Below are 16,325 nucleotides of genomic sequence, written 5' to 3'. Positions count from 1 at the left end.
TTTCTTGGGAGTGGAGATCTTGGAGGGGCAGCTCATGACCGAGAGCCGGCTGTACTTCTACAGCTGAGGTCCGTCCCTCTGGTTGTGTGCGGTGCACAGTAGATGCTCGCAGCAGGTGAAAGGGGAAATGAGGGTCCATCTCTGCTCCAGACACGCAGCTCCTGGACCTCTGAAAGAAACAGATTGAACATGGAGTCCTGATCTAGCTCTTCTCTGTTATATTGTGAGCCTGCTTCCCATCATGATGACACCCAGGAGACATTGTACTCGACAATAATACTGTTTTCTCATTCCTGCCTCTGCAGAGTAACTAAACAGTACACGTGATCCAGGAGTTCATGGAGTACCACGTGAATGGTGATATGGACCAGGCCCCCAATTCTGATAACTCCATGTTTATGCCCGAGGCTACCGCAGGGCCAGCGTGGAAGGCTGATCTTGGAGATTTCTTGGGAGTGGAGATCTTGGAGGGGCAGCTCATGACCGAGAGCCGGCTGTACTTCTACAGCTGAGGTCCACCCCTCTGGTTGTGTGTGGTGCACAGTAGATGCTCGCAGCAGGTGAAGGGGGAAATGAGGGTCCATCTCTGCTCCAGACACGCAGCTCCTGGACCTCTGCTTGGCACACGGTCCTTCCTCAATGAAAGTTCGATGAAGAAATGAGTTGCTCCAGTCTCTGCAGTCCTGGCTGTTCTTGCCTGTGCTGTGTCACCTTGGTGGTACCTAGTGTGGTGCTCCAAGGACAGTGGTGCTTCAAGGACAAAGGACGACACTGCCTGAAAAACTTTCAGCGTTATACCCCCTACCAGACTCTTAATCGCCCTCCTGGCCATGTTGCCTTGGTTACGAAATTCCTGAGCCCACCTGGGCGACAGGGACCTGTCCCAAGTAAGGAAAGGCATCTGCCCTGTCCCACTCCCACCCAACAGAAGGAAGGTATAGGTGCCTCGGCCAATCAGTCAACGAAATTTTCACCTCGGACCATTCCTTTGTTTTCTGGCTATAAAAACTGATCAATAACCCATGTTCGGGCTCAACTCTCCCAGACTACTGGGAAGTCAGCTTGCTGTTTTGGCAGCGACCCTTCCCTCTAATAAATTCTATCTTCTTTACATTCTGCCTTGTGTCTGGAAATTCTTTTCCAACCCGTGTTCGGTCCACAACATCTAAGACCAGAGGGGGGCCAGGAACCCACGGTGGCAATGACGTACACACGAGAGCAATTCTTGTGTTTTCTTTAACAGCAGAGACATCAGCCACCCAGGCCTGGCTGGGTGCTCAGTGCCTCTAGGGAAGCGGGCTCCTCCCGTTACATTGCCCAAGAAGGCTCCCTGCGCATCCTGCCCTGCCTGCAGGAAGGAGGGAGGGAGGGAAACAAGGAAGAGGAGGAGGGACAGGAGAAGGGAGGGGTGTCCGGAAGGCTCCCAGAGCTTGACCTACCTCTTCTGTTTCTCCTCCAGGAAGATGAATGACAGGGATCCCACATACACCATCTACTCCCGGCTGGCCCACGGGCCCCAGGGCTCTGACGGGGAGCTGCTCTGCCACCGTTTAGAGCAGGAGTACCGGGTGGGCCCCTTGGAACTGAACCGGGAGGCCATCCTGAGGACCAGCACCAATCTGGACACCGGGCAGGTCCTCTGTTCGGGCAGAACAACGGCTACCAGATGCAGCGCAGAATCCACAGGCATTATGGGAACAACGGCATCGCTTGGGTACGCCCAGTGGTGCCCCGTGGGCACAGCAGTCCCAGATACAGCCCTGATGGCACTTTGCCAGAGGTGGGAGAGACCCCTTTAGGCGCCAGCAGTCAGTAGCAGAGGCCTCCAGAGCATTCTCCCGGAGCCCCCATTGCCCTGCGGGTGCCATTAGGGACTGAGGTCCAGGCTTGGTCAGACGTGGTGTCAGAGCTCTGGTGCCACCTCATGTGAGGGCACCTGTGTGCACCTCGTGCCCTCTGTCCGATGACTGACACATCTGGGGGTTGCTCTGAGGGTTCAGCAGATGATGCCAGTCTAGGCCTGTGCAGAGTGTGACCTTCCTTTGCTGCTCAGTGGCAGCTGAGCCATTGTCTGGCTGCCTGGGAAAGGTGAGCACGGGCTGAATTCCGAAATCAGTTCGGCTCTGAGATGCTTTTCCTCCAGTGGTGTGACCGTGGGCAAGTCGCTTGGCTTCCCTGGGCCTGGGTGCTCTCCTGGGAAAGGAGTAACCTTCCCCCAGAGCTGTGTGGTCTGCTGGGATAATCCAGGAGCAACGCCGTGCTGGGTACCTCCTAAGCGTCCATCGATGTTCGGTCTTTCTCCTTCCACGGGGGCTCCAGCCTGACAATGTTTCTGTCCACAGAATTACTACCCCATGGCTCAATCGGCCTTCATCCAGGACAGACGAAGCAGGCTCATGCTGCTGTTGGAGAAGGCGCACGGCGTCTCCAGCCAAGGGAACGGGCAGGTGGAGGCCCCTCTGGCCACCCACGGGCACGCCAGGGCCCAGGCGGGGCCTGTCAGACAGCTCTTCCCTGCGGGTCATGCTCCATCGGCGGCTGTGGGTCAACCAACAAGGGGCCCTGTTGGAAGACCTCACGCTGAACGACACCTCGGTTGTCCACCCGGTGCTCTGGCTCCTGCTGGGGCCCTGGACACTCACCACTGGCCCGCGCCAGAGGAGTGGGCTAGCGCTGCAGCGCAGGCCCATCTCGCTGCTAAGAGAGCTGAGCGGTAAGAGGGCATCCTTTCAGTGCACCTGTCATCACTGCCCCAGAATGAGCCCACCTGGCCAGGGATGGGAATGAGCTGGTGCCCTCAGGGATCTGGGCTACTTTGGGGCAGGAAGGGACCTCAAGGACCTCAGATCCAAGCCCCTCATTTTAAATATGGTCAAACTGAGGTGGAGAGAGGTTCAGTGCCTCAATCATTGTCATACAGCTAGTAAGTGCAGAGCTGGGACTCACCCTGAACCCCCCATACACCTTTTCCCTGAGTCTCCTCCATTTTCTTCTCTGAGGTACCTTTCTCTTTCTCAATAGGACATATATCACCATGTTACTTCAGGTCTGGAGGCTCAGCGTTTAAAAGATGGGATTTATCTGAATCCAAGTATTCTGTCAACAGGTGAGGGTGATTCTAATTCCATGGCCTGATCTGCAAGGTTTATGAGTTGCCTATGCTGAGACTTCTGTAGGTTTACATTCCTGCGGTTCAGTATCTTTACTGAAATAGTTGAACATGAAATGCATTGAACAATGATTGCATTTGAAGGTGGTGCTGTGGAGAAGCCTTAAAAACTTAAAGACCTAGATCCAACATGGGGTCAAGCATTCTCACTACAGGCATACCTCATTTTGTGTGCTTCCCTTTATTGAGCTTTGAAGATATCACCTTTTCCACAAATCGAAGGTTTGTTTGCATCCCTGCATGGAGCAAGTCTATCTGCACCATTCTTCCAACAGCATTTGCTCAGTTCACATCTCTGTGTCACATTTTGCTAATTCTAACAATATTCCAGACTTTTTCATTATTATTGTATTTATTATGGGGCTCTGGGATTAGTGATCTTTGATGCTGTTAATACAAAAAGATGACACCTCACTGAAGGCTCCGATGAGGTAGTATTTTTTAGCAGTAAGGAATTTTTTTTTTTTTTTTTTTTTTTTTTTTTTTTTTTTGTGGTACGCGGGCCTCACACTGTTGTGGCCTCTCCCGTTGCGGAGCACAGGCTCCGGACGCGCAGGCTCAGCGGCCACGGCTCACGGGCCCAGCCGCTCCGCGGCATGCGGGATCCTCCCAAACCGGGGCGCGAACCCGGTTCCCCTGCATCGGCAGGCGGACGCGCAACCACTGCGCCACCAGGGAAGCCCAGCAGTAAGGAATTTTAAGATTAAGCTTTACACATTTTTTAGACATAATGGTATTGAGCACTTAATAGACTACAGTACAGTGTAAACATAACTTTTTATATGCACTAGGAAACCAAGAAATTCATGACTGGCTTTATTGAGGTATTTGCTTTATTGCAGTGATCGGAACCAAATCCACAATTTTCCAGGTTTTGTCTGTAATCCTTAAACTGTTTTCTGTTTCTACTCACTTGCAGAAGTTTTGATGAGGATGTGCTTTTAAGGTTCTCCCTGTCTGAGTTTTAGAGCCAGACCTTCCCAGGGCATTAGCAAGCAGGTGGGCTGTAGCTGGCTCATTCACCAATCATTTATTGAGTGCCTGCTGTATGCTGCAAGTTGTACATGCATTAGACCCAGCCCCTCTCCTGAAGGATTCCTCAGGGGCTGTACTGGGGAGGCAAGTCATGCAGATCCAGGTTTAGGATGGAGAGGGATTGGTGCTGAAGAGAGGGCCTGATGCCTTGTAGGTCTGGTGGAGTTTGAGACCCCAGACCAGGTGGAGTTCAGTGATCAACTTCGAGGGATATCAGTCGCTGTTCTCTTGTTTGGAAGTAAAGAAACTGAAGGGGCAGCTGGGCCCAGGGAAGCTCCTGGAATGGATGGAGGAGCTGGACAAGAGGCCTGGGCAGGGGTGGGAGGCAGGGCAGCTGTGAGCCTCTAGGGAGCAGGTGTTCATGTCCGTCTCTCCCAGGACTGCCAAGGGCTGTCTGCCCGGCCACCTCCAGGTCCCAGGTGCAGATTTCCAGGACAGGGGGTGTGATTGGCCAGCAGGGTCGGGTCTGCTCCTGGGTCAGTCAGTGGTTCCTTCCTGGCAGCTGGGAGCCTTTCCCACAGAGGGGATGTTGCTGTGGTGAGAAAACTGCCTGGCTGTGGTCAGCTCCATCCATCCGTCCCACCCTGGGCTCTTCTGGTTGCACATGAGAGAAACTGAAGCTGATCTGACTGAGCCACAGGGAGACTTTATTCTGAGGCCAGCATACCCGGGGGAAGGGCTGGGGTGTAACTGTGCTTCGGGTACTGGACCCTTCATGAGGCTGTTCCTCTCCCCGTGCTTCTGTCTGCAGACCTTCTCTCTCCTCCTGTCTGGGACATGGCTCTGATCAGCTCTGGAGCTGCATATCTGCCCTACCCCAAAGGAACTGAGAGACTCAGACTCAGGTCTCAAGAGCAGAGATCCCGGGGAAAGAGTCTGATTGGTCCTGATCGAATCACATGACCCAAAGCAGACGAATCACTGAGGTCTGGGGTATTGTGAGGAGATGGCAGCTCCAGCTGGAGCCCAGAGTTGAACACAGCATTTCCCGGAAGGAGGAGGGCTGAGGTCCCTCTGAGCAGAGACAGTGACACGTGACAAACAAGTGGAGCTGGCATCCCAAACCCTGAACAGAAAACAGCACTCTGAGTGAACTTCCTGTGTGATTTGGAAGAAAGGAAGTCCCCTCTCTGGGCCTTAGTCTCCCCGTCTATAGTTTGAAATGGCTGGACTAAAGATTCAAGGCTGTTTGGGCATGTGCACCAGTAGATTCTTCAGGCTGCCTGCAGTGTGGGCTACAGATGGGAGGGATGTGAGACTGGATGAAATGGGGGACTTAGTGTGGAGAGCTCCAAATGCCAGGAGGAGGGTTTGGCCCAAAGCCTCTCCTTGTCATCCATCTGTCTTGCAGAGACTGCCCAGAATGGCCCAGGCTCCCAGCAGCAAGTGTCTGTGACCCTGTCCCCAAGGCTTCACCTGCAGACCCTCAGCATCCCCGGCTGGAAGTACAGCTGGAACCACACAGAGCACCTGCAGAATCTCCAGAAAGGTGAGGCAGGCGTTCAGGTGGCCAGACTCACTCCTCCCTCCGCATGTCGACTGGGTCTTCAAGCCCATCACCAGACAAAGAGGCTCTTCTCAGAGTCGTCCAGGCTCCCCGAGGTCACCCAGTTCCCTTATCTGCCGCATGAAAATAGGCAGGTCGTTCAGCAAGCCAGGGACAAGGTGGGCTTGGATGCCATCCAGACGGCAATAACAGTGTACAGACGGAAGCCCGCAGCAGGGGGCCCGTAGGGCCTCCTGGTGGAGCAAACCGCTGCCAGGAACCAGCTAGTCATATCGCCACAGCTCCCGCTGCACTTTATCTGCCCCTTTACGCTCCGAGCATCCCAAAGGCGGGACTAACTGGGTCTCGGCCACCCTGCTGTTCCCAGAGACCCACCAGGGCTGGCACACTCCAAAGTGAGTGTCTGCAGAATTAGGAGAAGGAGGAAAAGGAAGAGGCAGGGGCCAGATACCACCTTTGTACCTGATAAAGTGGGTGTTGCAGACTGGCTCAATCCTGCAGCCAGGTGGCTTCCTAACACTGACCTCTAGCACCTCACTCCACGTGTCACAGAAGGGGGGGGCCTCCCCTGCAGCGGTGGAGCCTTCCCTACAGACCTGTGTGTGTGGCCAAGCCCACTGAGAGCACACCTCATGGAAGCAGCTCGTACCAAAGAGGAGGAGAAAGGGGCTGGACCAAGCAAGTCCTTCCTCCTAGAGAGAAGTGAGCTGGGGCCTGCTAAGGGGAGCATCAGTGGATGGCATGAGGGTCCCTGCCTCCCCAGACCATTATAACCCCAGTAACACCCTCCTCCTCCTCCATCACCATAATCATCACCACCACCTGCATCACCACCATCATCCTTTTCAGGATGCCAGAGGCCTTGCCTGTTTCTAGGCCTGCAGTCCTTAGCCACCTCGCTAGGAAGGCAGAGAAGAGATTTTGCAAACCTCTTATGCCGCGGTAACAAGGAGCCCAAACTCCCGCGATCCTAACAGAGCACGAGGTCATTTTGCCCCTGTGCCATGCATCCAGTGGGGGTCGGCAGAGAGGCCCTTCTCATTTGGTCACCAGGGACCCAGCAGATGGACGCTGTATTTCAGCACATGCTTCCTCATCTCAGAGGCAGGAAAAAGCTTCCGCGGGGCAAGACACAGCACCTTTGTTCAGGATGGGTTGGCCTCCGGGTTAAGAGGCCACACCACCCTTCACAGGGGCCAAGGCAGAGAGAACATTCCAGAGAACTGGCAGGTTGGAGGACAGGACAAATGCTGACCACAACAGCGAATGAGGACAAAGACCTTCCAGACATCGGGATCGGCCCCTGTGTGGGTGCTGGGGGACGTTAACGTTGGCTGGGCCTGGGGTGAATCCCCCCTCCTCCTGTTGCACAGCAGCTGTGTGTCCTGGGACAAGAGCCTGCCCATCTCTGAGCCTTAGTTTTCCTGTGGGTCAAGCGGGGGCCGTGTTAGCCGCTTCCTAGGGAGGTTGAAGGTGTGAAAAGGAGGTGAGTGTAAAGTACCTGGCACAGACAGGGGTCCTCACTGCCACCTTCCTTCCGTCCCTAAGGCCATCACGACGAGGCCAAGGCAGACGTCCGCTGTGTCCTGCTGCGGCTCCACCACCTGTATGAGGTGGGCGAGGGTCCAGCCCTGTCTGAGCCTGTGACGCTGAATCTGCAGGTAACCTGCCCCACGCCGTGTGCCACTCCGAGATCGCTGAATCAGGCCCCGACGGCCCTACGTGAGGCAAAGCCCAGGTGTGACGGTCCTGACACACAGACACCACCTTGGCAGAGAGATGCTTCAGGACAGTCGTGAAAAGGAACGAGTTTCGGTCTCTGGGGGGCCTGAGGGCACCCCACTTCCTCCCTCTTCACGGTCTTCTGGATTTTTCGGTTATTACAACATGCACGTATTTTGGTTGTTTCTCTTTTATTCCTGTGGTGAATCTCTTTACACGACACAAATGGTAGGTGGGTGATAAAAAAAACAAAAACAAAAACAAATTTTGCACAGGCTTCCTAGTGGGTGATCAGTCACACAGTCCAGGGGGCGAGTCTGGGCATCTCCTCTGGGCATCCAGGGCCTCCTGAGCTGTGGGCCTCGGTCTCATCACCTATAAATGGGGAGGTGAGAGTCTGTGCCCACAGGGATGCTGGGAGGCTCTGGTGGGATGATGTCCACACAGGTGCTGGCACCTAGGGGGCTGATGGATGTCGTTGCCCCAGACCCCGACCTCTTTTCTCCCTCCCTCCTGGCCCCGACATCACCCTCTGACCCCCACTAACCGGTGGGGGTCAAAGGCACTGGGCCAGGTAGAAAAGGGCCCCAAGGGAGATCTGACACCCTGTGATGACTGACTCATCGGTAACCCTCCTCTGGCATCAGAAACCTGTGCACCCAGGGGTCACCTAGCGCCTCCATTCATGGTAGAGCCATTGCTGACACCTCCCACCAGCTGGCCGCTGGGCCCGCACTTGCACAAAACTCAATGCCCGGTCTGCATCCACGAGCGAGCCTGTCTACACACAGTGCCCCGTCATGCCTCGGCAACCATGGGGCCCAGGAACACAACACAGGGGCGGGCATTCCTGGAAGAGCTGCAGGGGCAGGTACAGTGGGCAAGTGTGAGGGCTTGGAGCCCAGCCGTCTTCTCCTTGTGTCCTCATATGGTTGTCCCTCAGCCTGCGTCTGGGTCCTAATCTCCTCTTATAAAGACCCCAGTCAGATTGCATTAGGACTTACCCCAATGACCTCATTACCTTAATGACCTCTTCAAAGATCCTCTCTCTAAATACAGTCACATTCTGAGGTGATAGGAGTTAGGACTTGGACTTATGAATGTGGGGGACACAGTTCAGCCTATAAGAGTAAAGAACTGAATAGCACCTTCCTACCCTATGTGGTGTTGGAAGGCATGGCTTGGAAGGTGTCTGGCGCAATGGCGTCACCTATCCTGCATCACCCTTACCTACCCAGATGGGCACAGTGCTGTGCATGGCATGTCCACTGAAAATCTCGCACCCAGAAGAGCGGAGCCAAACGCAGGCTTCCTTTGGGCCTCTTATGGCGGAGAGAGATGGTCAGGGGAGGGGCTAGTACTCACTGTAACCCAAGAGATGGCCCCTCCTCCTTCCTGGGGGCAGGGGGAGGGTAGCAGGGCAGGGAGAGGCCAGGGGCACCTCACTAGGGAGCTCCCTCCACGTGGACAGAAACCTCAGAGGGGAGGCATAAGCACAGTCCCTCACTACATGGTCAGTAGGACCCAGAAGTTTCTCTGCACCTCGACAAGGGACATGCCGAGTGGGCCAGGGAGACCAAGAAGCCTGGGGTTAGGAGCCTACCAAGGGCAGTGGCAGAGGGGACCATCGCAAGGCCACTGGCCAACCAGATGCCCTGAAAGATGAGGGAATGTCTGGCCACACACAGCAGACGCCAGTACCTGGCAGCTAGGGAAGAGGAACCTTAGGGAGGTAAGGGACAGGGACGACTACATGGAAGTTAACAAGGACCCGCTCCAGAGGACAGCACATAGCCAAAGGCCTTCCTTCCACCGCCTACCAACCAATCGTAAAGAGGTTTATTCATTCCAGCAACAAGAGGCCCGGGGTGTTGTCTAGGGCTGGGGAGGAGGCTCAGCCATGCCATCAGGCACCCTTACTCTTTCCACTTTTCCACTTTGCCATGATGGGTGGGCAACCTTTGTCCTCCTGCTGGTTGCCTCATGGTGACAAAATGGCTGCTGCATCTCTGTGTGCCTGTTCATATCACAAGGAGAAAGAAGGAGGAAGGAACAAAGGACCTGAAGTTGGTCCCTTTTAAAAAACTTTCTGGAAGACCCCTCCCAACCCCTCAGCAATTTTTACCTCTGTCTCACGCTAGCTGTAAAGGATTCTGGGAAGGTTGTTTTTTCAGACACCCCAAACAAGATTGGGGTTCTGTGAGTAAAGAAGAACTGGATGATTGATATTGGATGAACAAAGAAAATTGTGCCATGGGTTTTTTCATGATGTTATACGTATTAAAGCAAGTAAAGGAACTACTACTATCAATTAGGCAGAGTAGGTGCCTAATTGACAGTAGCTAATGTGAACCGTAGTTTCCTGTTAGCTGAATGCAACCTGCTATGTGTCAGGAGATACACACATCGGACAGTCAGTCACCCACAGGAGCTGCGCAGCAAAGTGGCCTGTGATGCAAAGGTTTGGAACTGGATGTTCTGTTGGCACATCAGAAGCATTTGGGCACGGGGCTCTGAGTCAGACGGACTTGGAGTTAACACAGCTCTGCTGCTGATGCTGTGTGGCCTCAGACTAGTTACTTAACCTTTCTGAACCTTACTTTCTGAGCTTTGTGCATTTCAGACTCTGTAAATTGAGGGAGTTGAATTTGTTCCTCACCCGAGTTTTGCTCCATCGGGACAAGGAGGTTTGTAAACCCCAGAGGTCCCCAAGGTGACAGTAAGAATACTGTAATGACATTTCTGGAGGACTCGCCAGGGGCCACATAAATTCTAAAACCTTCGTATCATCTCAGCCAGTCTGCACCAAGGCACAAGCCACAGAAGCTGCCCTCGTTAGGCCCATTTTACAGATGAGGAAATGGAGGCCCAGGGAGGGCATGTCACTTGCCCGCCGTCTTCACCAGTATGTGGTGAGGTCAGGATTTTGACCAGAGCATGCAATCTCCCACCCTCTTCTGCCTCCTGTGAGAGACATGGCAATAACATGTAACATGTGTAATGATTTTGAGCCTCCAAACTGGTCTTGTGGGTTTCTTTCCATTTAAACTTGCTCTTCTCAGAATGACCTTATAACACAGGCTCAGCCTCCCCATTTCACAGATGAAGAAACTGAGCCTGGGTGAAATCAACGTGGTTGTCAGAGAGGGAGGCAACAGAGCATTGTACAAAGAGTGTGGAAACGGGGCACGCTTGGATTCCCCTTTTGAGCCGTGGGTCATTAAGAGATGTCCTTGGGCTTCCCTGGTGGCGCAGTGGTTGCGCGTCCGCCTGCCGATGCAGGGGAACCGGGTTCGCGCCCCGGTCTGGGAGGATCCCACGTGCCGCGGAGCGGCTGGGCCCGTGAGCCATGGCCGCTGGGTCTGCGCGTCCGGAGCCTGTGCTCCGCAACGGGAGAGGCCACAACAGAGGGAGGCCCGCATACCACAAAAAAAAAAAAAAAAAAAAAAAAAGAGATGTCCTTTCCCTCCCATGCCTCAGTTTCTCTATGTGTCTGGTGCAGCTCGGGGGTGGGGGGGTGCAGGATGTGTGCCCCCTCATTATAGAGAATACTCCACACGTACCCGGGCACATCATGGCCCTTCCTAAAGTGACAAGTCTTCGGGCTCCAAGTCCAGCTCATCCCGCATCCTGCCCGCTGCCCTGACGTGGGGGGAGGAGGCTCCTGGTGGTGGGTGGATGGCGGCTCTCACCGTGTGCCTGTCAGACTCGAATCATGAAGCTCAGCCGAGCATCAAGCCAGAGTCTCGCTGCCAGGTTTTATTTGTTGGGGGCTGTGCTTGGCACCCCAGGATGGCCTTGTCATCATCTATTTCAGGCAGCCCCTTATCTGCGTGTGGCCAGGTCATTTTTCACCAGGATGGTATGGCAGGGCTGCCGCGAATGTGGGACAGAGAGATCGTGTCCAAAAGGAGGGGTGGACGGTGACACGCACGGACAGAACTGCCCTTTCCCTGGGGCTTGTAGACCCATCACCTGGGTCTCTGCCTCGTCCTCACATGGCATTCTCCCTGGGTCTCAAATCTCCCTCTCCTTCCTCTTGTAACGACCTCACCCCAAGATCCGTAACTTAATTACATCTCACAGACCTCCTTCACAGGTTTCAGGGTGTGGCACGAACGTATCTTTTTGGAGGGCCACCACTGACCCTGCAGCAGGGTCTGACACCAGCTGCCAGACTCCCCATTCGGCTTAAAACTGCAGCTGGCTCAGAGCTGGGAGCTGAGCCAGGTCTCGAAGATTTGGGAGTCCAAGCTCTTTTCCATTCCCATCAGCCACCTCCTTAGCCTAAGGAAAGGGCGTGTGATGTGCTGGGAAAGAAGCTGGGCAAAGGGCCGTGGGAGGGTGTCTGTAGGGGGATCCGTGCTGAGCTAAAGCTGGAGGCGCCTCCGGAACACCCAGAGGAGGGCCGCGCCTGGGACGGTTGGTGTGCCAGAGCCCAGCCTGCAGGGCCGGAGGGACAGGAAGCCTTGGGCAGTCTGCGGGCTGAGGGCAGGGGCGAGCGCTGATCAGCACCTTGCATCCAGGTGCTCCAGGTGAGGGGAGACGCCTGGGGGAGAGAGGCTGCAGCCGAGATAGGAAGGTAGGTTTAGGAGGGAGTGGAATACCAGGGGCCAATAAATCACCTGTTTGCCAGGTTTGGAGCCAATTAAATGGCAGACGTAAAAAGGGGCAGAAGGGACCTCAAAATAGCAGCCTTGTGACCAAGGAAACTGACAATGGAAAATGTGGTTTATGTCTGAGGACAAGCGGCTCCCCAGACTGAGCCCCAGAATTGGCCAGACTGAGCCCAAGCCCAGGCAGCCCTGGACGGCAGGCAGCTCCACTGTGCCGGGACACCCAGGGCAGGGAGCAGCAGGGGCTCAGCCGTGCCAGGAGCGCAGGAACTGTGATCCGAACACTGTCTGCCTGGTTTTCAAACCCAGGTGTTTTCCCTCCTTCCCAAACCAGGGACGTCTGCCGAAATGAGGAACGAAGGAGAGGAGGGGCATGTAGGGAGGGCATGCGTCTCTGCGGGAGGACTTCCCAGAGAGCCTGCGAGGTAACACCTTCTCTCTCCTACTTCCTAGTGATGCAGAACCTCTCGGAACCTGTCTCCTCGTCTGCAAAATGGGGATGATACGTACTCAGAGACTGGTCGCAATAGCAGTGCCTAACACAGAAGCAGGGCTTTCTATGTGCTAGTGTTTTCCCTTGTCACATGTACTCTTCATATGACCCCTGGGAAGTAGTCACTCTCGTTACCGTTTCATGGAAGAGACAGCGAGGTTCAGAGAGGTTAAGTAAGTTGCCCGGGCTCACCCAGCTGCCAAGTTGCCTAGCCTGGCTTTGGACGACACGACATGGGCTGCTTCTAGGGTACCCTGCTGCGTGGAGATCAGGTGAGCTGTGTTTGCGGCATGGTGCCTGTCACACAGGGCAGGTGCCCGGCAGTAGTCCCTGGGGGTGGGCGTCATCAGGGAGGGCCAATCCCACCCCCGACCCAGAGGGTCTGCCCACCTTCTGCCAGGTGAGCCACCCGGTGGCCTTGCTGGGGAGGAGGGTGGGTATCCACATCGTGCTCTCTTTCTGGCCACCAGGTCGTTTTCCGGGAGTATGGGGAACTGTGGAGGAGCCAGCTGCGGCAGAGCTTTTTAAAGAAAACTGTGCTTATCTATAAATAGCCCCGGACTCGTTCTGAGCTCCTGACACCTCTGGGATGGCGAGATAGGTAGCGCCCTGCCTGTGCACTGCGCCCCACGACTGTGGGTTGATTGTTCGGTGGAAAGGAGTCCGGGGCCGGCTGGGGCAGGACCTCATGAGCCAGAGACACCTTCCACGGAAACTCAAGGGCCAGCAATGTCGCCAGCTGTTCCTTTTGTCAAGTAAGGACTTCTGCAAACAGGACCACTTATTATCACCATCATGTCATAAAAGAAACACTCTGTTAATGCCAAAAAAAGAAGAAATGGCATAATCTTAGAATGAAGGGCCAGTCAGTAAATTGAGTACACTTTTTAATGGAAAATTCAGTGCAGGGTCCTAGCTGTTCTAATTCTTCCAGAATCTGATGAAAACAGTGATGGACAACACGTGCCCCTGGGGCCTGGTGGTGGGGAGTCCCAGACCCTAAAGCTTTGAGGTGCTGACAACACCTAGGGCGGAAGGGTGGACAGATGGACAGGTGGTCCAAGATCGGAGGCTGGGCATTATGCTGGGTCCCGTGGGTGTGGGGTGAAGAGGATAAGTAGCCCCGCTCTGAGATGCAGCTTGCTTACTGCAAATAGGAATGCTGATTCCCACCTCGCAGGGTGGCACTGAGAGTAAGACAAGGCAATGGATGAGAATTTGCAGTAGCTCTGTTGTCCAGACAAGAAGTCCCTGTCATGAGCCTCTTTGCAGGTTGCACAGTTAGGGTGGTCCTGGGGCCCCTGGAGTTGCCTGGGTCAGGGTTCTGGGGATGCATTGGAGGTAGTGGGCAGCTGGGAGCACACAGAAGTGTGTCCTAAGGAGGCCTGCCAGAGAAAGAAATTACCAATGCTGATATGAGTTGAATGGAGTCCCCTCAAAATATATGTTGAAGTCCTAACCCCCGGTGCCTTGGAATGTGACCTCATTTTTATTTATTTCTTTCTTGATTGGCTGCGTTGGGTCTTCCTTGCTGCACGCAGGCTTCCCCTAGTTGCGGCGAGCGGGGGCTCCTCTTCATTGTGGTGCGCGGGCTTCTCATTGCAGTGGCTTCTCTTGTTGCGGAGCACTGGCTCTAGGCGCCTGGGCTTCAGTAGTTGTGGCACGTGGGCTCCGTAGTTGTGGTTCACAGGCTCTAGAGCGCAGGCTCAGTAGTTGTGGCACACGGGCTTAGCTGCTCCGCAACATGTGGGATCTTTCCGGACCAGGGCTTGAACCCGTGTCCCCTGCATTGGCAGGTGGATTCTTAACCGCTGTGCCATCAGGGAAGCCCCGTGACCTCATTTTGATATAGGGTCCTTGCAGATATAATTAGTTAAGATGCAGTCATACTGGATTAGGGTGAGTCCCAATCCAATATGACTGGTGTCCTGGTAAGAACAGACACACATGCAGAGGGCCATGTGACAACAGAGACAGCGATCGCAGTGCTGCAGCTACAAGTCGAGGAAGCCAAGGGTGGCCAAGGGGCAGGCCACGAAGGATCCTCCGACACCTCTACTTCAGACTTCTAGCCTCCAGAATTTTGTGGCAGTACTCCATTACGGCGGCCTTGGAAACGGACACAAATGCCTAAACGCAGGTAGGGCACAGAGTGGGAGCTTGATAAATGTTTGCTGAAGGAATGATGTCTATTGAGTGCCTGCTATATAGCAGGCAAGGAGCTGAGGATCTGCTGAGAGCTGAACTCTCCCGTGTGTTTGCTTCGTGCTGTGTGCTCCTGCGAGCACTATAGGGTACTCATTCATCGATGCACAGGACAATGCTTTGAGGAGAGTAATACTGCTGTTCTCATTTTATGCAGGAGAAAACCAAGACACGGAGTGACAAGCCACTTGCTAGGGTCTTGTAAGCTGCTCTAAGTCCAGAGCCCTGGCTGGTCAGCACTGCAGTACTGCCTCCCTGCTGATGGTACAGTATACAGTAGGTGCTCAATAGATGCTGACTACTCCATACGTGTTCACTGTTTTTCCCCAGCTGTGCTGAGAAGGTTCTGGGATTCTATGACAGTCCTTGGTTTTCAAACAAGAGAAGGATTTTCTTTCCCACCGCAGGCTGCCAGAGCCTCTGGTTTGCTGGTTGAGATACACTGAATAAGGGCTGATTTGATTCTATCTTTAAAATTGTCACTTCCTCCAAGAAGCCTTCCCTGACCAGCCCTCATCTCTATTAGCATCCTGTTGTAGATGGAATTATGTCCCCCCAAAAAGATATGTGAAGGTCCTAACCCCTGTTATCTGTGAATATGACCTAATTTGGAAATAGGGTCTTTGCCAATGCAAGCAAATTAAGAAAAGGTCATGTTAGATTAGGGTGGGCCCTAATGTGACATGATGGGTGTCCTTATAGGAAGAGGCACAGAGGGCTTCCCTGGTGGCACAGTGGTTAAGAATCCACCTGCCAATGCAGGGGACACGGGTTCGAGCCCTGGTCCAGGAAGATCCCACATGCCGCGGAGCAACTAAGCCCGTGTGCCACAACTTCTGAGCCTGCACTCTTGAACCTGTGAGCCACAACCCCTGAAGCCCGGGCGCCTAGAGCCCGTGCCCTGCAGCAAGAGAAGCCACCGCAATGAGAAGCCCGTGCACTGCAACGAAGAATAGCCCCCGCTCACCGCAACTAGAGAAAGCCAGCGCGCAGCAACAAAGACCCAATACAGCCAAAATAGATAAATAAATTAAAAAAAAAAAAAGAAGAAGAAGAGGCGCAGAGATACACAAGGAAAATGCCATGTGATGAAGGAAGCAGAGATTATAGTGATGCATTTAAGAGCCAAGGAATGCCAAGGATTGCTAATCAGCACCAGAGCTAGAGGGAGGCCTGGAAGAGACCTTCCCTGGGCCTCCAGAGAGAGTGTAGCCCTGCGAGCACCTTGATTTCACACTTCCGGCCTCTAGAACTAAGAGAGGACATATTTCTCTTGTTTTAAGCCACCCAGTTTGTAGTACTTTGTTATAGCAGCCCCAGGAAGTGAATATATACCCCAACCCCCGCTCACCGCAACTAGAGAAAGCCAGCGCGCAGCAACAAAGACCCAATACAGCCAAAATAGATAAATAAATTAAAAAAAAAAAAAAGAAGAAGAAGAGGCGCAGAGATACACAAGGAAAATGCCATGTGATGAAGGAAGCAGAGATTATAGTGATGCATTTAAGAGCCAAGGAATGCCAAGGATTGCTAATCAGCACCAGAGCTAGAGGGAGGCCTGGAAGAGACCTTCCCTGG

General features: G+C 54.0%; 1 protein-coding gene across 1 annotated transcript; it reads left to right on the top strand.

Moving 5' to 3' along the window:
* Window positions 1-338: 338 nt before the first annotated feature.
* LOC102987723 (epididymis-specific alpha-mannosidase-like) lies at window positions 339-11,941 on the top strand. The gene is given in 9 exon segments (XM_028492543.1): window positions 339-505; window positions 1,457-1,637; window positions 1,640-1,714; window positions 2,343-2,452; window positions 2,520-2,713; window positions 5,556-5,693; window positions 7,260-7,449; window positions 11,024-11,189; window positions 11,720-11,941. Coding segments are annotated over 9 exon segments (1,443 nt in total).
* The last annotated feature ends 4,384 nt before the right edge of the window (window positions 11,942-16,325 follow it).

This window comes from Physeter macrocephalus, chromosome 7 (assembly GCF_002837175.3).
Source record: "Physeter macrocephalus isolate SW-GA chromosome 7, ASM283717v5, whole genome shotgun sequence".
Lineage (NCBI taxonomy): Eukaryota > Metazoa > Chordata > Mammalia > Artiodactyla > Physeteridae > Physeter > Physeter macrocephalus.
Note: the sequence above shows the minus strand (reverse complement) of the source record. Positions and strands in the feature narration are given on the sequence as shown.